Below are 25282 nucleotides of genomic sequence, written 5' to 3'. Positions count from 1 at the left end.
GGTCAGAGAGTTGTCTCTGTATCATTGTGTCATCAATGTGTGACCCGCCATTTTAAAAAAACAGACTCAAAAGTTGACCGTAAATACACTGGTGGGTTAATCCACATGATGATAGCCCACGAAACTACACCGTGGTTGGTCGAGGAGGTTCAGACATTTCTGTCCTTGGTGGCTGACGAAAAAATTGTCTGAGCAGACTTCGTGTCGCTATGATGGGTACGCTAAAGTCGGTAGTATCCTGTAATGGAAACGGTCTCCGGGAATAGAATCTGGTACCCGAGTCAAGTCAAGTCGAGTCAAGCTGGGCGGGTTCCACCTAGTGGAAACTCAGCATATGGCTCAGTTTATACAACAACTCTTGGGTGAAAACAACAAAATATTTGATCAGATGTGCCTTTCGTTTTGACGGCAGCTGCCTTTTTGGGGGCTGAAAACGCAAAAAAGTGAAACCACCTTCAAGAGTGGAAATCTTAAAAATGCTCCACTCTCGCATCTCTGTCTAAAGGGTTGAAAACACCAAACTGCGTTTTCTTGTGACGTAGAGTTTACATCACAGGCACGCACCAGTACAGGAAAACAAGATGACAGAATATTTCCCTGTGACAGACCTTCAAGTTCCCCTAGACACTCAAATTTACATCCAAGCGTCCTTTCCGCAACTGTCACAAATCTTTATAGAGAGCAGAGAAGGCACATGAACTACCTTCAGCAAATTACTGAGGCACTGTGGAGGTGAACCACACAGCTGTGGATGAGACCCTGGTGTGCATACTACATCAATAAATGGGAAATTTCACACACTTTTGCATGTCCAGCTGCATGCATAGTTTCCCCCCAAAACACACATCTAAACGCGGAATTAAAAGTGAGAATGCAACGCCACTTTTGGATTTTCGGTTCAGATCGTTACCGTCTAAACGTAGCCTAAATTCGGTATCTTTCAAGTACTCATTACATTTCAGCCAAACCCCCGCTGTACTGTTCAAATGAACCTTTTGGGGCACCACAAAACCATTTCTGGGTTTGAGGGTGAGAGATTCACTCCAGTCACGTTTGCAGTAGATCAGTTTGTCTTTTAGCCAAATTTTAAACACTAAAAAATATTACTGTTCACATGAAGTCTAACACATGTATTGTGTCTTCACAGCTGGTCTGTTGAGAGAATTCAGTGAAAGCTCCATAAAAAGGAGCTGTTAAAATGTTACAGTATCAAATCCAAGATTAAAACATATCAATGAGAGATTGTGTTTTAAAGATGAACAGCTGTTCAGGTTTTCCTTATCTGATTATCAAACAACCATGAATCACCAAACACAATCTGGGTGAAAGGCAGGGAAACACCTTTAGTAGGAAACCAGTGTACAGAGTTCACTGGATGCATTTAAACCACAAGAGCATTTACTGAAATATTCTAAAAAACTGATAGGATACCACAAAACAGAAGATGTCTGTAGATTCAAGCACACTCACAGTTTTAGATATTGGTCGTTTTTGCCAGGAGTTTTTCCAGGGGTAAAGTAGAATCATGCTTTAAAATGATACAAAACAGTTTGTGTGTGTCTGCATTACATTAAATTAACCTTTATTTACTTAAGGAAGGTTTACTTAGCTCAAGTGCTCCTTTAGTAACGCCCTGTTCCACATCACACAGGCAGCTGCTCAACACATCCACACTGATGCAGCCGGGCGGCAACTTTGAAGATCTGAAGGCCAAGTCTGCTCATGGGAACGTCAGCACTAGGAGGGCTGACCATCAGTCATGTCAAAGCACCTTTTCTGTGTATTCTTTGCTCTGTGCTATACACTGGAATATTTTCTATTTGTATTTATGGCTTTATTCAGCAGGGACAGTACGGAAGCGTATTGCATTCACATGAAAAAATAAATTTGGCTCTGTTTTTCTGAATTAACATGATAATTATCTGTAATTACGTGAAAAAAATAAGTTTAAAAAGTGGCTATGTTTTTCCGAATTAACGAGATAATTATCTTGTAGTTACGAGATACTGTTTTATGAAAAAAATTAAATTCGACTCTGTGTTTCCAAATTAATGAGGTAATTATCTCGTAATTATGAGAAAAAATAAGTTTGAAAAAAATTGGCTCGGTTTTTCTGAGTTAACGAGATAATTGTCTTGTAATTATAAGATACTGTTTTATGAAAAAATAAAAAAAATCAGCTGTGTTTTATGAAAAATTAAAATTCGGCTCAGTGAGATAATTATCTCGTTAATTCAGAAAAACAGAGCCGAATTTTAATTTTTTCATAAAACAGTATCTCGTAATTATGAGATAATTATCTCGTTAATTCAGAAAAATAGAGCCAATTTTTTTATAACTTATTTTTTCTCATAATTACGAGATAATTATCTTGTTAATTCGGAAAAACAGAGCCAAATTAAATTTTTTTCATTAAACAGTATCTCGTAATTACGAGATAATTATCTCGTTAATTCAGAAAAACAGAGCCGAATTTAAATTTTTTCATAAAACAGTATCTCGTAATTACGAGATAATTATCTCATTAATTCAGAAAAACAGAGCCAAATTTAAATTTTTTCATAAAACAGTATCTCGTAATTACGGGATAATTATCTCGTTAATTCAGAAAAACAGAGCCGAATTTAATTTTTTCGTGTGAATGCAATACGCCTCCGTAGTTTACTTCTCTGATGCTGTGATTGAAAAAGTGAACTGACTAAATGCATGTTGGTTTTTTCTAGGAATAATACAGTCTTTTCCCATGGTTCTTGGATTATTCTTATCTTTGTGCGACAAATGCCTGAAGTAGAAGAGCTGTGTTACGTATCAGTATTTGATCAGATTTTCCAGGCATTTTTTAAAGATTTGGCAGGCATAAAAGCTGTTTTAGTTTTTCATTCTTATACTTTTAATATAGTTGTATATAGCTGGAAATGAAACTTGAAAACATACATTAAAGAGTGAAACTACATGAACAGTATGACCAAAAAATGTCTGATATTCAACAAAAGCTGAAGTGTTTTTGAATGTTTCTTATCCTGTTTACTCAGTACAACAGCAAACATTAGTGACAGGTTTTACTTGAAGAAGGTCTGTGTAACCACAAGCATTACTTGCTTCCTGTCAGTCATCACACATTCCTTCTCTGTTCTCTTCCTTACAATTAAACTTGTCATTACAGGACAAACAGACCGTCCTTATATGTAAATCTGCGTCAGAGGCTGGAGAGCCATTCCAGTGATTTCACAATAGTCTATTATTTTGAAAATGTCACCAGCGAGGGCCTCATATACTGTACACACATGGCCTTCAAAGTGTTCTGCAGCTTAAAGGACTGTCAGTGTCTGCCAGTGATGGGCCCATATCAATACTGAGATGCTAGTTTTGGTGCCATCATTCATCCATTCCATATTCACTAAAGCTCCCTTCTAATGCATTACAGGTCACTGATTTATGAATAAATGTAAACGTATCTACAGCAATATAGTAGCCAGAACAAGTGGCTAAAAAAAGATTTGAATCTGTAAAAAACAAGCCCTTGGAAGTCATTGAAATGTCCTTTATTGACAAGTTACTAAACGTAAGACTTTATTTTTGTATTTCAGCTCCAGGTAGCCCTACCCCAACCAAACTCTGTGTGAGGTTTCAACATGACCTTCCATCATTACACTAATCTGATCATGAACTGTCTGTCAAACAGCACTTTACCATAGTACGACTGTCATACGAATCCTTTAGTTGTTCCTGTACTGACTTGTACTGAATGAAAATACACTTGCATCCCATCAGAAGAACCAGTGATGACTTTGAACTGGAGTGGAGTGGAGTTTTCATACTGTCATCTACTACATTTTTTTCGTCATTACATTTTTTTCATGTGTTTTCTTAACCCTTGTATGGTGTTTGGGTCTGTGGGACCCGTTTTCGTATTTTATTAAAAGAAAAATGATGAGTCAATATTTTTAGATTAATTTTTTCCTCTCATATCTTGACTACATTCCATTTTATTTAAAAAAAAACAAACTAAAAATGAGTAGCACTTTAATTCATAAATGTGATATAGCAAAGGCAAAAGGCAAATATTAAACTAAGTTTTTATATAGCTTCTAATTGGGATGAAATAAACATCTGCTGAGTATTTTAACATAAAATTGTTTGATTATGTTGAATTAAAAACCCACAAAGGCAGCGGGTCCACCAGACCCACGAACACTGGCTGAATAACAAAAACCTGAACACCATACAAAGGTTAAAGATGCAGTAAGGTAATGGAAAAAAAAACCTACTACATGTAAATACATAAAGCATGAATCTTACTAAACCTTTAAAGAAGGATTTGTTTATTATTATTATTAATAATAATAATAATAATGATAATGATGATGATGATTAATGCAGAGGGCTGGAGTTATATGATACATAATAGGCAGTCGGGGTGCAGTAACTGTACATTTATAATAACCACAACTGTAACACATCAGAAAACACTGGAATAACCGCATATTGTCTCATCAGCAGCTTTGTGTTCACTTACAAAATATCTTAATAAAGACCTGACATACACATGACAAGTAAATGCCTCTCTGCCCAAATTCCTTTGTTTCTGCAACTAGATAAATCACTACAGATACAGTACAATTAAATACATTTGGAAAATTCACAAAACTCACTCAGGGTGGGGTAGGGGGTATTTACTGACTCTATGCAGCATACTTTTGCCAATAATGACAACATAAATTTAAAGTATCCCACACACATTGTAATAAATTCAGAAAATTCTCTTTTTCGTCTTCTTTATTCAACATTTTTCATTTCCATCTTAAATTTGACTCCTGACTTTCTTTACTCATCGCTCCTGCTCTCTCTTCTTCCTCTCTTCTCACTCTCACCTATTTTCTATCTTCTCTCACTCCATTGCCCAACCCCAGAGACCTGGATGAATAATGCAGCGTTCTGCTCTGTTTGTCACCATCGTCGTCATCATCGTCATCATCATCATCTCTCTCTATATCATTATTGGAAGAAATCCTCCTTTCTTTAATGACCCACACATCATATTACATTGTGTGTATAAATCTTTTGCACAGGTCTGAACATGTACAGTTTTTACAGTGCTCTAAAGACTTTACTGTAGACGCACACACTTTCTAAGAAGACAAGACACCCTGCGGCACACCCACATTTAAAACTGACATCCTCACTGTAACTACGACTGTAAAGACCAGCCTTTTTGAATAATCGCCAACTTTATATTGCTGACAACAAAAACGCTGTCTTCTGTGAGTTTGTGTGAAAAAGTTCCCTATAAGCCAAGCCTTTTTTACTTGAGAAAAATGACCCCCCATCTGTAATAAATTATCCAATCACATTTCTGCTGAATACATGACAGTTTGCCCTGGAGTCAGCTACAATAATTATGAAGTTCTGAATATCTGGTAACACTATTTATAGGTAATGGATAGGACTGAAATAGAAAGGCAAGTTTGGTTTTACAATGCCTTTCAGTGCTTGAACAATGGAAGATACTGAAAATATCATTAATATAATTATACATTATTGACTAGGGATGGGAATTGTTAAGAATTTAACGATTCCGATTCCATTATCGATATTGCTTATCGATCCGATTCCTTATCGATTCTCTTATTGATTCTCATCGGGTGAGGGAATAAAAGAGTACAAACGGGTGTGTTTGCATTAACTGTCTTTTATATTTCCATCTCTGCACAGAAAATATAACATATACAGTATGTACAAATAATAATAACAGATGACACCGGGCCGGTTTGGGGGGGGGGGGGGGGGGGGGTACAGTGAAAGTGAAACCGCATTTCTACTACGTGGAACTGGTTCGACTTGGCTTGTCTCCCGTTGTTGTGCACCTCATTTCCTTTCCCTTCTTACTTCGGAAACTTGTACTTGAGGAGTTACGACGCTTGTTGCCTGCACCGGCCCGGCATTCACTCTGCCACTAGATTCACAAGCGTCGCTAAGTAGAGTGTCAAATACGTGACATTCCTATAAATTAATCACATGCTGTGGACAAATGTTTGAGGATATTGGAGGGATGCCACCCTTTTGAAGACATGGAAGCTTTGCAAGTGTTCCAAGTAAGTGGACCTGGTGTCATCTTTTAAGACCATTTCTGCCTCAACACCATGTTGGCCATATTCTGACCAAAACAATGCAGCCTATGTGTGACATCATCGTGCATGCACAACGAAGGTGGAATCGATAAGCAGGCAGGCAAATGATTCCAAGGAATCATGCTACTGGGAACCGGTTCTCAAAAAGAACCGGTTCTCGATTCCCATCCCTATTATTGACTATGACTAAAAGACAGTGCAGCTGCATTATAGACTTTAAAAATGTCAGTATATTTAAAGCACATTTATCTCTCCTTGCTGTTGGGTCCAGTTATAAGTTAAATGCTGCTGAGGCTCTGAAGAAACTCAAAGGTTAGTGGTTTGATCCCTGGCCCCTGTCCATATCAAAGTGTTCTTGAGCAAGTGTCTGAGTGTGTGAATGTAAAGGGCTGTGAGTACCATCAAGACAGACCAGCAGTTTAAAAATATAAGTTTATTTACCATTCACCATGGCTGCATGTGGGGTCACATAGAACATACAGAACATACATATGACTGTACACTAATGCTACATCCACTCAGGCCCGGTTACAGACTGCTTTGATGGGGGGGGGGGGGGGGGCAGTAAAAGGTGTTGATTGGAAGGACAATCCTCCCCCCCATGACAGCACACTTGCTCACTATAGCCTGGCAGCAGCAGTGTAACCATATATTATATGACTGCAACAAACACGATGCAGAAACGGCTGGAGCGCCGCTTCCCTCCAGCCGTTTCCACTGCCGCTGCCAGGCGGCTGCACGAACCTCCGCTTACCACAATGCATGTCGCGACAAAATTCTGAAGATGCCGGAGTTAATTCCCGGCTCTGTTTGTAAACTCATGGTTTGTTTATGGTGGATGACACTTTGAAATTGTTCACCGTGAGGGAAGAGATTCTAGTGAGTAATCACAGAAAGGCTTACGGATTCGTGATACTTAGGCTATGACTGGGGTTTTACAGATCTGATGAAAAACTGGTGACGAAAGTCTCCTGCGCCTTTAAAACTTGGCCCCCACAGTCTGGCGTACTTGACTCAGTGGACGTCTGTGCACATCAGTGTAATCTGAAGTGAGTCCTCCTTGTCCTCCACATACAGGTCCGTGGTGTTATACTCTTAGAATAACATATGTCAACACTACAAACCTGTTCAATCAGCTGAAGAGACAGCATCCAAACAGAATGAGAGTCAAACTGAATTAGAAGACCAGCCACACCACTGCCAGAGGAAACAGGTAGTTACACCAAAGCAAACAACTGTAATGCAAGCATTTAGTAAAGGCACTCTATGAGAAGAGCAGCAAGTACATTCCACATTGATCCTTTTTTGGAGTACCCAGATTTTTCTTCATCTCATTTTGGACTTCTTCCTCCACCCAAGACCACCCAATACACTGATTGGCTACCAGTTGAAAAAACAGAGCTATCAGCCATCTTTACTATGTTTTACATAGGGAAATTATTTGCACTGCTCAGAAAGTTGCGAATTAGTCTCAAAGATCAGTGTAAAGAATTGTGATAAAATCGAGAATTTGACTTTATTTTTTTAAAATCATGATACGATACTTTTGCCATATCGCCCACCCCTACCTTAAACACAAGTTGCAACAGAAAAAAAAAAAGACCAGAATGTATTGTTGGATGACGACCCAAATGATATACAGAAAATGAGTGAGCGAGATAGAGCATTAAACCTTTTTACCGACACCTTTTGGTCTAAGTCAGTAATCAGTTTTGTCAGATGTCATTTTTAACCCATGTATAGTTTTGACTGGGCTTGATATCTAACCTGAAGCAATAGACCTACAAGCAGCACTGACTTAATATTCTTTAAACATACTACTGATGTATTCTCAGTGGAAACCATTAAGTGAGTGGTAAACCAGTAGCAGCACTTCAAAATCTACTCTGTAACTAACTAGAAGCCAGTATAAAAACTTCCAAACTGAGTAATGTGCCCTGTTCTCTTTGTTCTTGATAAAACTCCAATAGGGCTGCAGCTGTAAAATGTTCTTTTTGGGGAAGTCCAGAGAAAAGGCCTGTCCAATAGTTGACCCTAATGGAAATTTCAGCATACTTTATTTCAGCATTGGTGGTATCTTAGTCATTTTGAAAGACCAAACCCCTGAAAATGGACATAATTTTACATTGATAGAAAACTGTTGTAGTGATTGCTTTGATATGTCCAGTGACGGTAAGATCTGAGTCATACAACATTTCTTGGTTTTTGGTTTTTAGAGCCCAAGACATGAAGACAGAAAGATGGAGCAGCTGGATTTAGTTTATGTCTTTTGTGACTTGCAGTTTGCTTAACATAACACTACCCCTATAGAGATGTTTATTCTGTCTCCACTCCACGGGACAGACACAGATGTCTCCTGTGTACATTCACTTATGTGCACTATGGAGAAGTAGTTAAATACTTCTAGCAGTTCATAGTGAGGTTCCCCGTTGCGTGTTCCTTGACATGTGAATAAACACATACACACACACACATTTCCTCTGTGTGTACGCTACGGCCTTGGTCTTCCTCTGTTTATTTGTCCAAATGTCTGGTAGAGAGCAAAGCAGAGCAGGAAGCCTTCCTCAGCTCCCTCCTTCTCTCTTATACCCTCCCTCTATTTTTCTTTGCGCCTCTCTTCCCTTTCCTCACCCTCCCTCCTTCCTCCCTCTCATTCACTTTCGAACCTCCTCACCCTCATGATTAATTTTCGTCTCTGTCAGGTGTGTTTGTTTAATGTTCCAGCGCACACCTGTCTCAATTAATTATGTGAGGTGCGTGTTGTCGTTTGTCTTCCTGTGGGAGATCGAATATTCCTGTGTTGTATTCAGCTCTTTTTAATACATGTGCATCCGTCAACACTGGTGTTTACTTTTCCATGGAACACAGAGCGGCAAGCTACGCAGAATGCCGTGACAAAAACATTGTCTCTTCAATTACTGCCTGTTGATATTTTAAACAGGGATGGTGTTTGCTGTTGGTTTTTGGTTTTATTGGCTGATGTCTATCTCAGTGTCAACACAGAACTAAATACACAGGGGTTTGGGCCGTGACTTCCTGGGATCTCAGCATAAAGAAAGTGAAATTGGCTGTTGACACATCTAATCCATTTCATATAATTTGGGATGTTGTGATCTTGTTAGGATTTAATATGTCAGTGAAGACTCTGTCTCCTTATTGAGGTTATCCAGGGTATCCCAACATGGCGTCACATTTCCCTGTTTGTGCAGAAACTCCACTGGAATCTAGTCATGTCATTACACATCATATTTATTTATGATTATGTTCAAACAAACATGAGACCAGACCAAACAAAAATAAATGTGCTCAATGGAAAAGAAAAGAAAAGAAAAGAAAAGAAAAGAAAAGAAAAGAAAAGAAAAGAAAAGAAAATCCTTGGCCCATAACTCATGTTCATATGGCGGATCCATCCAACTAGAACTAAGCAACTTTTTAACAAAACAACTTCACTATAGAGCCATCTGTGGCTGCAAATCTTTCAAAGATAGATGTTTAATCTAAGAAAAAAAAAAAAAAACAGCTGCCAGCACAAAAATGAGAGGCCTACTTCTGCCTTCCATCGTCTAAGATCAATGTTGTTTGAATATGTGGGATGGTAAATCTACTTGTCATTTTTAGTGGCAGAAAAGTTGATCTTGAAAGTCAGCAGTGAGAGATTTCGCAAACAGTTAACAGCTGTAATAACTGTTCAAAAAGCATATTCAGAGCAAATAATCAAAACATTCATACTTAAAATGTGTATATTGGTATGTATAAATGGATCAGTTACTATATGTTTTACTTTTTTTTTTAAATTAATTTTCTGCTGCTATAGGTTTCTCTGATGTGATGTAGTCATGCTAATGCAAACCATCATTTTGTGCTGATTTACGAATCAGCTAATGTGAAAAAATGTAGAACATAATGTAAAGGGAATCTGAGAGGCTTTTCTCACCTTATTTATTCACCATTCCTCTCTTATATCACTTTTTTTTCCGACACAAATATTGACATTTCCTTTTTTCCCCTCCTAATTCCCATTTCCCAAGCTTTCTCCTTTTGACAATGCTCAGCTCTAGATGCACATCTCATCCTCACAGCCCCACATCATCAGTATATTTTTGGGACTCTCTTCTTTCTTGTCACTCTCCCCAGCTGATGCTTCGTCCGCTGCCTCTTCACCCCCCCTTTACTCTAAAACTTTCCTCCTCTCCTTACATATTTGATGATTTCGCTGCAGTCCAGGATAATAATTACACAGTTGTCACATCACGTGGGAAGCCTAAGGGACTTGCTGGAGATGTGCGTTGCCATTGTGCTTGTTAAAAATTTAACACATCCTTTACAGTGATGATGCTGAACGAAAAACTGCCATTAAGGGACTGCTTGGGATGTATGACGCTGAGTGAATGCTTAGTCATAGAAATACATCATACAGTATGTTCCTCATTTTTTAAAGCAGCCATACAGCAGTTTGATGGATTTACATTTTGTGGAGAAACATGCAGGTTTATCTCACAATTGTAAGCCAGTTGGATGATCTGATTGCAGTGAGTTAACAGACCCAATTTTGAGTATTTATAAATATGTTTTCCTTATTGCATAATCATATGAGACTAATAATCTCTGTGTAAAGCAACTCACAATACACTTTTTCCCTTTTACAGCAAGTGTTCAGCATTAACCCTTTTTCGGGCAAGTGACTATTTTTGGTCATTTCTGCAAACTGAATATAGGGCCAATCCTGTGCCTCAGTGAGATCAAGAAGGTTTTTGTAACACTAGACAGTGATTCAGAGAGATTTTATCGACATTTTGAAGCTGTAAATAGTGACTACAAGTGATTTTTGTCAGTTTATAACCTTATAAGAGTCGTTTTATTGCATGTGTTCAGTTTTTAGCAAATGCTGCTCAGATGTTTTATGGCAAGTGTAGGGAGACTAACACACTAATATTAAAATTTTGTATTTTAGAGTATTTTAATGAGTGTCCTATAAAGGGTTAATATACATCACTGATTCCACACAGGGCATCTATGGAGGGATGGGAGTCTAGATTCTTACCCTTCAGCTGCACCGATATATTTTGTGTTATTAAAAACAGTAGCGGCCGGCCCATAGGGGCCTTAGGGGCACCAATACACTCAAGTATCTATTTGAACTACTTTAATAGAAAATTTGTTAAAACTATTAAGATATACAGGGGTTGGACAAAATAATGGAAACATCTTCACCTCAAGATGATAATGCCCCAATCCATACAGCTAGAATTGTTAAAGAATGGCATGAGGAACATTCTAATGAAGCTGAGCATCTCGTATGGCCGGCACAGTCCCCAGACCTCAACATTATTGAGGTTTATTGAGGTTATTTTAAGGTGTTTCCATTATTTTGTCCAACCCCTGTAATACTCTTTGTGTGTCCTGTAGCTTGTGTCAACATTTTTTCAAGTTTTTATCTGTATTTAGTTGAATTTTATTTGGATACATTCACTTCCTGGTAAATTAAATGTGCATGCGGCTCCTAAAACCTTTGCCGAGGTTGCTAATTTCTCCACCCTGGAGCCAGTCAGAACTGTCTTATTCTTTTTGTAGTGGCAACAAAAAGCCAAAACCTTCTTTGCCACTTCTTGCAGGATGTAAAGTTTTCTGACTCGTGCATTCCAAGTATAATCTGAAACCAGGAAGACAAAAAAAGGGCAGACAGATTATAAAGGGATTTGTCTCTTTATTCCAAGAAAAAAGGGAAAAATCAAAAAAGGTTACAAAAAACTTAGTTGACAGTTAAAATGTTCTTTACCTCTATATCAAATTAAGTTGCAATATTAACTAAACAGCGATTACTAAGATGACGATGATGGTTAGAAATACTGTTGCTCCTCGTCCTGCTTAATTGAAAGTCTCTGCCCTCAGAGCATGTGCTTTGCCGGTGTCTTCACATCACTTTGCTGCAATTAACTGTGCTTTACAGCAGAGGTTCAGCTTGCAGTAGCAGAACAGAAGTAACAGAACACAGATTGGCTGATTATTTACAAATACTACGCTAAATTAATATTAGAAAAAGATTACAAGTGAAACTATGTTACAGTTCTAATATAAAGACTAATTCAGTAGATTAATATTTAAATGAAGCACAACATGTAAAATTATACCTAAATTACTTCATGGCTCTAACACTTTTTGCCCTGTTATGATTGGATAATATTCATTGGGTTGCCATGTGGTCGTGAGTGAGATACAGACACTTGCAGGACGCCAGATTGAACGTAAAGCAGACAATTACCCTGCTCTAGATGTCACAGATAATAAAGGTTAGTCCTGTTCAGACTGAGATACGTCTGTTTATTCCTTTCTACCGCTGGGTTTTACACAGGGAGTGTAGTTTAAGGAGTATCAGGCAAAAAACAGCTTGACTATTTGGCTGCAAGGAAATGTAGGGCTCCATCACAGCTGGCAATCTGTGTACAAGAGGTTGTCTTATGAGGGTGAAAATTGGAAATAACCCCACACCCACCCCCTGCTGGAGAAAAAGTAGTCTAAAGGCAAGTGAATCAAGTGAACCATATACGATCCACCCTGTTAATAGTCATGTATTTAGAAGGAAAAAGGTAATCATACTTAATATTGACACATAATCTACATCTAAACACTACCATTTGAATTACAGATCTTGGGTTACACTTCACAGCAGGTTGTGCTTGCCAGATACTTGATCTCGTGCCTGCCTGAGTGTCAAGCCTTGTCTGCAATGATAAACTAGTCATTACTTTACCAGATGTGCTATTAAGATTGACAAGACTTGTTGGAAAGACCAGATGTGCAGCGAACAGAAAGCTGCCAAGTCTGTTTCTGATGTCCTGGGTTTATGAAATCAGCTCAGACACAGAAACAGAGGAGTGCTTAATACCAGTATGGCTTTGCAGGCTGTATGCACAAATACTCATGGGTGGTGTGATGTGGTGTGATGCAGTAAAAAAAACACTCCATGGCAGCGTCAGATGCAGCCGGAATGGCCGCGATGAATGATTCAAATGGGCTGATGCTCTGGCAAGATATCTCCAAAGTGACCATATTTGAACACAAATGGGATGTCATGACAAAAAGCCCATGTAGGTCTTTTCTAAATCATGTGATTGTAGGGAGGTTAGTAGATATGTTGCACTCCCTGGATTTTGTCTAGACATAGACAAGTGTGAATAGGAGTTTGAATCTTTGACACTTCTATACAAAACACTCTTAAACAAAACATTTGAACAATAAACTTATATTTTAGGGAAATGTAAAGGTCAGAAAATAATTCCACAGAGCTATACTATTAATATCCTACTAAATTGTTTCAAATAAATTACACTACACGAAAAGTAATTATACGCAATTATACACATTATTATATGCATTCACATACATTCAGCCAATTTTTAATGCGAGGATAAAATATTCAAATTCATAGTGAACAATAACAGACAAGTGGTCCCCCTGTTCATACTAAGATATTTGAAAATCTACGTGAAAATAATGTCAGTCAAAAGAAGTCTCTTATTCCAAATGTGTTTTCCTGTTGAGCTGCGGTTGAAAAAAAAAAGAGGAAAAAAAGACAGAAACTGCCAAAGCAAATACTTTAATTTTCACAGATTGATTTGATTGGGATAATTTATGTAATATTGAATAGTCTGAGGATAAAAATATGTCATCACGTGGTGAGTACAAGTCAGATTTGTTTGAGAAATCCAATTTTTGTTCTATTGAAAACAAGGCAATAATAGAACATTTAGTATTATTCAGCATTATTGTTTTTGCATGCAAGAGCCCTAAATATTCTGTTTAATTTAATTTTTGCCCTTGAGCAAGGCACTTTATCCCCCATTTGCTGCTCAGGTGCACTGACATGGCAGCCCACTGCTCCTAGTGTGCAGTGTGTGGTGTGTTCCTGCGTGTTAGTGATGGGTTAAAAGCAGAGGGTCTATATTGAAAAGTGTGTGTTACATGTCCACATGTTCAAAATACTAACAAATAAAGACTCTTTTTCTTTTTTTGCTTCATATGTGAGAGGCAGTCTGTCCCAGTGGTTGCACTGTATTTTTTGACCAATGATTTTCAAAGTATTCATCACAGCCCCATTAAGGATTTTTAAAGAGAATAAAACGAAAACAAATAAATGTAGTGATGCACTGACGTCATAAAAAACGACTTCTGTCTTAAAGATGTCATCACTGTAAATGATGATGATTGTGAAAGTAACTGATCTGCAATATAAGCACTACACAAAAAGGTGAAGGTTGTACTAGTACACACACTCATAGCGCATGCACAAACAGACAGACAGACAGACAGACAGACACACACACACACACACACACACACACACACACACACACACACACACACACACACTCCTAATTCGGTGTGGTGTCCTAATTCATGTCAGCAGGCTTGCTCCGCTGACAGACAGTGGCAGCATGCATGCAGGTCTTTGCAGTAACATGCGCCAAGAGCCATCTGTCCCGTAAGAGAGAGAAAGAGAGGCGTAGATTATGTTGTGACTAGAGAGAGAGAGAGAGAGAGAGAGAGAGAGAGAGAGAGCATTACGAACACTCTGATCCTCTGCGCACAGAACCGGTGTGGCGCACAGACAGGCGGCAACCCTCAGAAAGTGGGAAGTTTTCGCCAAAGGATTCTGTCTAAAAATTAATCACCTTCATGTCGACTCTGTTGGATACAACCCCACCGATGCTATGGTTACCTTTATTACGGTAGGAAGAGCTTTATTAAAAGTAATAAATACATATGTGTGGTTATTTTTGCTCCACATGGAGCATTTTGTCGCTGACAAGCTGTTTGGTTCTAATGGAATTTGACAGAAAATTACCCAGAGTGTTTAATATTTGTTAAAGACAATAAAAGAAGAAATAAAATTATGACTAAACTGTGTTTTAAGTGCATCAAATCTAGTGCTGAATTGCTCTGTGGCTGCTGGAGTGAGAAGTTGCAGGAATAGCTTGAGAAAGTTTTGAAGAAACAGATTTTGGCTCTGCAGTCGTCCAAATGGTCTTAAGTGCTCCAGAATAAATATTTACTTTATGTACAACAAGAGATGCGTGGTATGCTCGGGCACTTATTTCATCTCCTTTAAGATGGAGCTTTTACAGGTAAAAACGAACAGGATTGTTAGACGTAACGCACTGTGTGTTGCCTCAAGGCAAAGCAGTGAGGACAAACTCATTTCATTTACCCGTCTCACTTTGTGTGTGTGTGTGTGTCTGTGTGTGTGTGTGTGTGTGTCTGTGTGTGTGTGTGTGTCTGTGTGTGTGCACAGGTAGACAAAAGGGTTGGGCCTTTGCTAAACTCTCTTACGCACACAAACATTACAGACTTGCTGTTTTCCAACCCTCTCAGGAGTCGTGTCTTTTTTCTAAAGTGTGTATTAGAGGGAGTCAAACTGGCTGAATGTGCGTCCAAGCGGTTCAAGTTCATGTTGTAATTTTGGATCACATGTAACTGGACTTCTGATGTGTACAGACTTACTGTTAGAGGAGTGAAAGCTGATATACCACAACTGAATCCTCACACAAAACAGTGTAGAAGTTGGATCGCCCTTCTTTCCTTTCCTGTGCGTCCTCTGCAGTGCGTGCATGTCAGCATGTTAGTTTGCAATTTGTCTTTGAATATAATATTGAAGTCTACCAATTATTCTGGGTACAATTTGACATTGTTAGTTTTTCTGGTAATATTGAAAGTGTATGTCATCTCGGTGGGAGAACTTAAAGGTCACGGTTCATGGCTTCATAGAGTTTCAGTCATGTGAGTTGTGCGTAAATGCGCATGTTGGAGGGGGCTTTATACCTTGTGTTTCCCTCAACCGTTGGGAGCAAAGTTTCACCAAATTTGAGTGTGGGCATCCCGCGGTGGGATTAGACCCAAATAATCTGGTAATGTGTGCGTGTCTGTGCTTCTGTGGTAATAACACAGCATAACATAGAGTAATGTGCGTCATATTTCTAACAGCGTAGGTATGTGTGATGTGACATGTGGTCTCGGCAGTTTTGCGTAATGGCGCACATCAGCGGGCGTCTCGAGCCTTTGGTGAGTGTTTCTCTGCTGCTGTGGGAGTCCACTCCAGTATGTGCGCGTTTGTTTGAGTGTGTATGCGTGTGCGCAAAGGCCGCTGGAGCAGCTGTTGCAGCGGCGGATTTGACGCACAGTCCTCCTGACATGCAGGCAGACAGCAGGAGAAGGAAACTAGGACGAAGCAAAGGAGGCAAAAGAACGTCTGTTTCCAAACTCTAACTCTTTCAGCGGGCAAATGGTCAAAACTGGCCTCTCAGGCACTCCGTGTTAAGCGTACCTTAACCATGGGCAGTTGCGTTTATGAGTCCAATCCAGCTGCAAGGCCTCATTTAATCACGTTCATTTTGAGTTTTACTGCAGGAAAAAAGCGGAAAAATAACGAATGGACCATGTGAACAGATTAGGGCCCAGGCTCCAGGGAAGAACATAAAGTAGATAAGGGCCAAAAAAGGCTCCCAGGTGGTTTAGTAAACTGATAATGTTTCTGTGGAGAGTTTCTGATGTTTTCTTTACTTCTGCATTCCAACATGTGCTTTTATGTGCATCCAATTCCTCTCCTGACTTAACCTTTTTTTTCTGTGTCTGTTTCATATGCTACTCAAACCAGAAGCATGTTGCTGGACTTTTGGCACAATAGGAGATGTAAAAAAAAATAAAAAAATAAAACCCCTGCAGCAAACCAATCAGTGAGTCTAAGTCTGTCACTGGAAAAACAAAACAAAACAGAAATGCAGTAGTGTGGTGGTACTGCGCCATTACAGGAGTGACAATGACTGTTTCTGTTCTGTTGGGATTTTTTTTCCCTAGATTTTCAGTCATTGATAAAGTTTCGACTCTGCCAATCTAAGTATCTGTCAAACACTTAAAATAATGTCAGGTTTCTAGGGTTTTCATCACTCAGATGTTTAATTTATTTTGGAGTGACTTTGGTGTCTTCTCTCTTCTGGAAACCTGTTGGTACTCCATACTTCTGTGCCTATTTGTGATGGAATTGAAATTTGAGTCCTATTATTCCAGATATATGCCTAAATATTTGTTATATCAGTGTTTTCCAAAACAGGTAGAATCATATAGACAAATAAACAATTCTCATTAAACATGATTTCATGATATTATTCATTTGTTTATGGTTTCCACATTTCAGATTTAAAAAATCCAGACCTGTTCCTTTTGAGGTTTTTGCGTATTACTTCATGAACCTTTTAGGAAGAGCTGACCACTTTTAACTGGGGCTCTAATTTATGTATTTACCCTTGTCTGTCTGCAACTCCAGACACTTAACGAATGTTTCTTGTTGGTTCCTTCGTACTTTGTGAGATGTTGAAGGGTTTGCAATTAAAGTCAAGTGGAGCTCAAGTACTTATCCAATAGATTTGTGTCAATGTGGTGTTTGTAAGACTATGGGGTCAAGCACCTAATGGGGATGCAGGCCATGCTGGGCGTGCTGCAATTCAGGTCTGTGATACCTCATACCAGAGGGATGTGTTTAAGGAGAAAGTCTGGAATTTTTCCATTTTTTCTTTCAGCCGGGATCAAGCTGTTCAACTCATTCTATATAGCTGCAGTTTCACAGCCTCGCCTGCTCCAAGATGGTTTACACATTTAGCAGAGTGTTTATACGTTGCACATTCTTATGGCTAGTTAAAGCAAAACACACTCTGTTCCACAACCCTTACGGTTGTGGAACAGAAACAGCCCAGTGCAGAAGAGTTCAGAGCAGACGCTTATAAATGTCAAGGCATTCATTATGGAAATTCATACCTTTAACCTGTAACCTTAACACTTTGATCTAAGTATAAACCTAAATCTTGACTGAACTACTACTACTAAGATCAGGGCTGAGCGCAATCCCAAAAAACCAAAGTTTCTCCTTGTGTGTTTTATTATTTTTCCCACAATTCCCTGAGAGACAGACAGGGCAGATAAAGATCATGTGGTTTCAAGGTGAGGCCTGTACTTCCCGGCAGCCCGGTCATATGACAGGTCATCCCTCCTCTTTCTGTCCGTTTTGACCTGGTAATCTGCCTCTCTGTCACAACGATTTTCATTATCTCCCTCACACTCGCTGTCTGGATCTTTATGTCTTTAATTTATTCCTCTCTATACCTTTCCCCCTCCATCTTTGACTTTCCCTGCTATCATGCCTCTCATTCCACTCTGTGTTTCTGTATCAAAGGGGAAACTCAGTGGCTTCTGATAACAGGCTAGAGAGATCCCAATACAGCTGATCACTGATACAGGGCGAAGGGACAAATCTCAGTACAAAACTGTTCATTTAGTGTGTTTTGTTTTTGCAGTAAATGCATCCATTGAAGTATTTATTGTTAAAGTACTACATTAAAACCAGCCTGTGTAATCTGATGCACTTGGATTGTATTTGAACTTAGTATTAAAATTGTAAATGCATTCAGGACCCACAAAGAAATGTTATGTTACCTCCACTTGACCAAACATTAAACGCATTGTGTGTCTGTCAGGATGCTGACAGCACATTTAAAGGATGTAGATCACTGGCCAGTTACTGTTTGATATGGATGTGCATCCAAAAAGGATTGTGTTTAAGGAAATTCTACAGACTGTCTTTTTGGGTTTGATGAAATACCAACTTTTGGGCCTTTGCACACATGCAGGTTTGGACAGTTAATATTGTACATGGTGACACGTTTTGGCAGTGTCACAAGTCGCTTTTCCATTGATCCTCAAATTGTGCAAATATAATTTACGCATAAAAATTTACCTAATGGAAAAACGACAATTTAGCCAAAAGTCGCATTTTTCGATTAAAAGTTATTGCACTGGCAACAGGTGGTTTTTTGGGTGCATCGCAAATGGTATATCACGCAAAACTGCAATGGAAAGACCTTTTTTTGCAACTAGAGTCAGGTGAATTTAAAAAAATGGATGTTGACGTACGTTACAACAAGCGAAGAAGAAGAAACATGTCACGGTATGTGTGGGCACAGCAGGAAACCCAATCATTTTTTAATTTAGTACAAGATATAGGGGTAATATATAATAATAATGAACATATCCATAAATCAACACCATATTTACATTCATCACCATGTTTATGGAATGATTCTCGTGTCATCTCGTGATAATACATAAACAAATCATCTCGTGTGATTTAATGGAAAAACTGACATTATGCACTTCTGATTTTTTTACATTTAGTAAATATAACTGTTCTTCAGAAACAGAAAAAAACAATGTGCTGTGGCAGCAAAGTTTGCAAAAATAAAATTTGTGACACTGTGAAAACTTTTGATTGCAAATGTAAGTTCATTTTAATTCTCTTTGTCCTAAATGTATTTAAGGTGGAGTTTTCTGACATCACTCTGCATCTACTCCATGCATGTGTTTTGGGGGCTGTACAAAATCTACCCCCTGATTTGAGGTTTTGTCTGCTCATATGTGTTTTCAGACAGGTAGGGGTTAAATATGTGACCACTCTTCAGATTCTGTCACATATGACTCTACTGTTCTACACAGAAGCTTTGGAAAAGTGGCTTCGTTTTTCCACAGTGGCGTCAAACAACTTCTCATCTACAGTATATTTATAGTTTGCTGTTTTATTTGGACTAATTGGAGATAGCTGCATCAAGAAGCAGCCTTGAACACGCCAGTAACAGTAAATCTCAAAAACCACAATTAATTTCGGTTCATGAATTGACCGCATCAGACATCTTTATATTTTATACACCGGGTACTCTTTCCGCTTTGCTCTGACTTAAACTGTGGGCCCATGCGGAACACATGACCGCCGGTGTTTCTCCACCTTACTTCCGTAAAAACGGCTGTCCGGTTAAATCTGGGCTGCCCCAGAGGCAGGGTCACGTAATTTAAGTTAACTCACCGGTGATGTTTCGGATGGACGGACCAACCCAGGAGAAATGGAAGAACTCACCAAAAAAGAAGGTTTGAGATTTTAAAAAGTTAAAACAAAACTTGATTTATTTGCTTTAGGAAAAAAATAAAAAAGGTTACAAAAAAGAAAGAAGTCAGTTATCAGTTAGATCAATCATCAAACACACTATTTGTCTCTCGCTTTTTCTCATCTCATCATTACATTTTATAGTCTTCAGTCGCTTGGAAGACTTCCCATATTTGGTACATAATCTCAATGACTGGTTGAACACTTGTTGCTGGGTAAAACATGTCACAGCTTACGTCAAGAACTCCACGTAAGCTAATTCTGAGAAAAAACACATTTCAAAAGTTCACCTGAGTTAATCACACCTTGGTTTGACATTTGTACCAACAGTTTAGCTTACACTGCGTAGTTAAACCACAAAGAGTTTCCGTAAGTACGTCTAGTTCTAACACTTGAGCAATTCTCGACCACAGAAAGTCCCTAAGTTCATAATCAAGATTAACTCAGCTCGCTTTTACCACAAAGCTGCAAGATAAGATCTTTTTCTTAGATCTTTTTCTGACCTTTTCTCCAAGATTTTTAAACATGAACCTGACCTGACTGTTCAGTACAAAGAAGGACACATCTGCAAAAATAAAAGATTCTTCAAGCAAAACAACCTGCAACATTACTTTTTGTTTTCTCCATTTTGGTTCATGATGTATGATGTATGATATTCACCTGACATTGTAGAGCAAAATTTAAAGTCACATTCAACTCCCATTTAATATGATCCGTATCACAGCAGTATATTTTCATATTCTTTTTTCCTGCAGATTTCTGGTCCTGCAGCTTTAATGTTGTTATGTGTAACTCTAATCCAGTCACAGATAATGGCTGTAATTACTGTGTCAGTACAAAAGATCAGTTGTCGACTCGTCTTATTGGCGCCAATAAGATTTACAAACTATCAGTATTGGCAGAACTTGGCTCCGATAGTGGCTAATGTCAGGCTTTTCCACTGGAATTACAGACTTTGAGGGAAAAGAAAAGCTCAAAGAATGTCTCCTACATAGATTTTTTTGTGACTTTAATGTCCAGCCCCACATTCACTGATTAATTACATTGAGTGTGATGTTGAGTGATTCTTATTTTTTTGTTTAGTTATTTAATACTTGGATTTAGATTTCCAGTTTAACTGTTGTCCGGTTCCTTATAAAACTTTTGATTTCAGATATGGATAATGTGTTTTCAGTGTCAACAATTTAGGGAGAAATAGAGATTAATCAGCAATTGGCTTTTTCCTGCTCTAAATTATTATTACATCAGTCTACTAACACATTTGATCAAACTCTATTGGCTACCAAGTGTGCTCAAAACTACTAGTAGTAAGCTATTTGGTCAGCCAAATTCACACATACTCTCTCATTTCTGTCAGACTTTTAGCATATGTTTGTAAAATTATGTACATTTCTGTCAAATCTGATACAGCGTCACTGTGACATGGTGTCTGCAGAGGCTTTGTAGAGAAAGCAGCAGCTACTGGCCTGTGTCTGCACAAGATGCAGTCAGGCAAAGTACTGCTTGTTTGTCACCTGTGTTTTGGCAGGATTCAAAGCCCAATGTACTGACGTAACGCTCATAAAATGAAGGCAGATGAGTTTCAAGACAACAGTGGAGGCAGCTGTTGTGTATACGTGGATCTACATCTCTGTTCCGTGAGAGGACGAGAAAAGGAAAAACTGAAGAATTTGGCTCAAAACGCTTCACACGGTGACAGTCTGCAAAACAGTTTAGCACCAGATTACTTTAAGTGATCAACTCTGACTGGCCTTTTTTACAACATTCATATGGTCATAAAAGAAAAAGATGTGTTATTAATAACCTCAAGTGTATTCATGTGTCCCAGGAAGATGGTTTCCATCCATGAGTTATCAACCTCCATTTTAAATAAACAAAAAACGAAACCCAAGTATCACAAAATATGGCAATGAAAACAATGGAATTTAAAGTTAGTTTTAGTAGTGGAACAATAGATTGGAATGCATATTAATTTATAGTTATATTTGCAAGTAAATTTGATAAATGATCCAACATGCACAATATGAGAAGAGTAAAACTAATGCAGTATAGTAGAGACTTCAGCCACCATTTTATTTATTGCAGCTGTAGTTGTAGTAGTAGTAGTTGTTTTAGTAGGTTAATGTTCCAACCATTGTCCATGTTTATTGTGATTTATTGTCTTTTAACGTGTCTCCTTAAATTTTATGTTTATTTCTTTATATTTCCTCTTTTATCTGCTTGGTGACCTTGAGTGTCAAGAAAGGCAGCCATATGTAAAACTGTATTTATTATTATTATTATTAGTAGTAGTAGTAGTAGTCGTCGTCTTGTGTGTTTCATTACTGTTACATTTATGTAACATGAAAGATACATGTTAAATTGCAAGATCTTCTCTATTAGCAAAAGTCTTCTCAGCAACAACTACATACCCTCTGAGTGACTCTATAGCGCTTCCTCAACCACTGAATGACCGAAAAAAAAAACCTTGTCATTGGATTGGAATTACTTGTGGCACAGATTTAACTTTCCCTGCGTCACAATTCAACCACTAATACCAACTGTGTGTTAAATTACTGTTGTGCTTTTGCTTTTCTGAAAAACTTATAAAGACAATATTTACTCTGCCTTTCAGTGCAGGTAGTGAGTTGATATAGTAGATAAATTTGATAACCAAACTATAATATAGGAGCAGGCGTGCAGATGTTTACAGTATGAGATTCAGTCTTCGATAACAGCCAGGTTTTCATTCTTTACTGAAATGGAGGTGATGGTTCCTGTGTATTTCTGCCTAATCAGATGGTTGTGCTGGAACTACCTGTTGTATAATTGCAGCTCAAATGCACGGGAGCGTCCTTTTCTCTTTATAGAATAAGATGCCTATAGGTGACATCTGTATGGACTGATGTGTCAGGTTAGTGGACACCTTTGATATTTGAGCTGATAGATGCTAAGGAGGCCTGAGGGTGAAACCTGCTGCTTAGTGTCCCGACCACATATCCACACAAAGGCAGCCCATGCATGTGCCCACACAAATCCCAAACCAAACCCACCTCTGTGTGGTCTTTAGTGAAATAAATATGTTTATTTAGTCTAACCCTAATATGAGACTAATCTAGTTTAGACAGTCGAAAATGCAGTAAATGTGCATTCTGTATAATCAGCACAAATCGTATTTAGTCATCTTCAAGGCGTGGATTGATTTGGAAAAAAATGCTAGAGTGACGTGTTCATGTTTCCAAAACTTAAAGTAGCTTATGATGTTTGGCACCAATTTTTCATCAAATCTGTAAAACCTGAGAGATAGCCCAAGCCTTTCTGTGATTACACGCCTGAATCACTTTCCTCACAGTGAACAACTTTGAAGTTGACTCCATCACAAGCCCACTATTTGTTTGCATACCAAACCGAAACCAAACGGTCATTCGGGCCTTTTCGGAATTCCACACAGCCGCAGCAGCAAGAAGCAATGAAGCCGATTTTGTGGTTGTTACTGCTGCGGCCATACTGCAGCTGTGTGGAATTCCAAAAAGGCCCGAGTGATGCTTTGGTTTTGGTTTTGTATGTACACAAACAGGCGGCTTGTGATGGAGTCAACTTCAAAATTGTTGACCATGAGGAAAGTGATTCAGGTGTGTAATCTTGGAAAGACTAACGGATTTGTGATACTTAGGCGATCACTCGGGTTTTACAGATTTGATGAAAAATTTGTGACGAACTTCGTACGCTGCATTAAGTGATGTGAGTAGAGGTTTGAAGGTCTGATCTGTGATTTGTTTAATGTCACAACTAAGGGTCGACTGATCATTGATTTTCAGCTTTGTGCTGATGATTAACAGTGATCACAACATTGAGCTTATCAGAGTGAATATAGACATCTGTGATGTTTTGTCTTCAATACAACTGAGTAGAACTATTAAAAAAGATAATTCCCCACTCCTTACATGTTTGCAGTTCAGCATATATATTTTCTTATCTTCCTGAACAATACTCTAAATAAAATTGGTCGTTGTGACACAAAAGATGTATTTTCATTCATGTTCTCTTCACAACACTGAGAGAGTCAATATTATATATATATATATATATATATATATATATATGTATATGTGTGTGTGTGTGTGTGTGTGTATATATATATATGTATATATGTATATAGAGGATGATATTTTGCTTTTTGTTATTTATGTTGACGCAATAGTGTCCATACATGGTAAATGTAGATGGAAGAAGAATACACAAATGGAGGATTTTCAGTGTCATGGTACCGTCTTTAATTTCGGTACTGAACTGAAAGCAGCTCTAGGGCTGATAAAAATAATTATTGAAAGCAGAGGGAAAGAAAACATTTAAGTTTTGTATTGAATAGCATGACTCTTTGAGGCGATCTGTGTGGAGAGAAGGCTGGTGAGTTTGTTTGGAATTACCATAGCAAAACACAAATGACAAAACTGAGATTTGATGGTGGGAAAAGTTCCATGTCTATTGTTTTAGAAATATGATGCAAGCACAACTATGCGCTGTTGAACTCATGAGATGGCATATGAAGCTGATGCCATGAACTCAAATGACTGCAGTAAAAAATTGGTGATTGTTTTACAGAAATTAAGATTTGTGCTACCCTATGTTATACAGGTCTTTCCAGTTTGTTTCCATGCAAGATCCATTTGATTTATGTACATGGTAATTGATTCTTTTAAGTTTAAATTCAGTGTGCAGGTTTATACATGCTCAGACAATTTATGAACAGGCAATAAATGAGTGGTACACAGTTTAGACATGGCCTTGAGCCTGCACACACGCCTGCCTACTTGCAAAATACACTTTAACCAGCAGAGATGTAGAGAAAGCCTGATACATTAGCACAACGATCGCCGGAAAAATCTGCTATGTTGTTATTTTGGCATCAGACAATATATGTATTTAACAACTGTTGAACTTATTGATCTATAGATGCACACATATCTCATTTTTCTACTTTGGTCTTCATCATCTGCTGATGTTTTCATAGTTTCTACTGCAAAGATGAGCAGTGTTTTGACAGAAGAGAGAACATGGCAACAAAACAAAAAACAAAGACTGTACTGTAAACAAAATAGTTTAAAACAAAATGCAGCTTCTTTTATTATCATACGTCAGTCTTGATATTGCCATTATTCTTCCCTCTGGAGTAACAATGTGTCCTGGCATGAACTGCTAA

General features: G+C 38.3%; 1 protein-coding gene and 1 long non-coding RNA gene across 2 annotated transcripts in view; both read left to right on the top strand.

The window, feature by feature from the left end:
• Window positions 1-1178: 1178 nt before the first annotated feature.
• On the top strand, window positions 1179-11802 carry LOC115430751 (uncharacterized). Its single transcript, XR_003936978.1, has 3 exons — window positions 1179-1192; window positions 1596-1599; window positions 11700-11802. It is a non-coding gene; the product is annotated as an uncharacterized LOC115430751 (long non-coding RNA).
• Window positions 11803-14730: 2928 nt separating this feature from the next.
• The window catches only part of ntf3 (neurotrophin 3), a 45310-nt gene continuing 34758 nt past the window's right edge, over window positions 14731-25282 (top strand). Inside the window, exon 1 of the mRNA XM_030150126.1 lies at window positions 14731-14854. Within this exon, the coding sequence (XP_030005986.1) occupies window positions 14837-14854 (18 nt within the window). The 5' untranslated portion in view covers window positions 14731-14836. The remainder of the gene's footprint in view (window positions 14855-25282) is intronic.

The sequence above is a fragment of the Sphaeramia orbicularis genome, chromosome 12 (genome assembly GCF_902148855.1).
Source record: "Sphaeramia orbicularis chromosome 12, fSphaOr1.1, whole genome shotgun sequence".
Taxonomy (NCBI): Eukaryota; Metazoa; Chordata; class Actinopteri; order Kurtiformes; family Apogonidae; genus Sphaeramia; species Sphaeramia orbicularis.
Note: the sequence above shows the minus strand (reverse complement) of the source record. Positions and strands in the feature narration are given on the sequence as shown.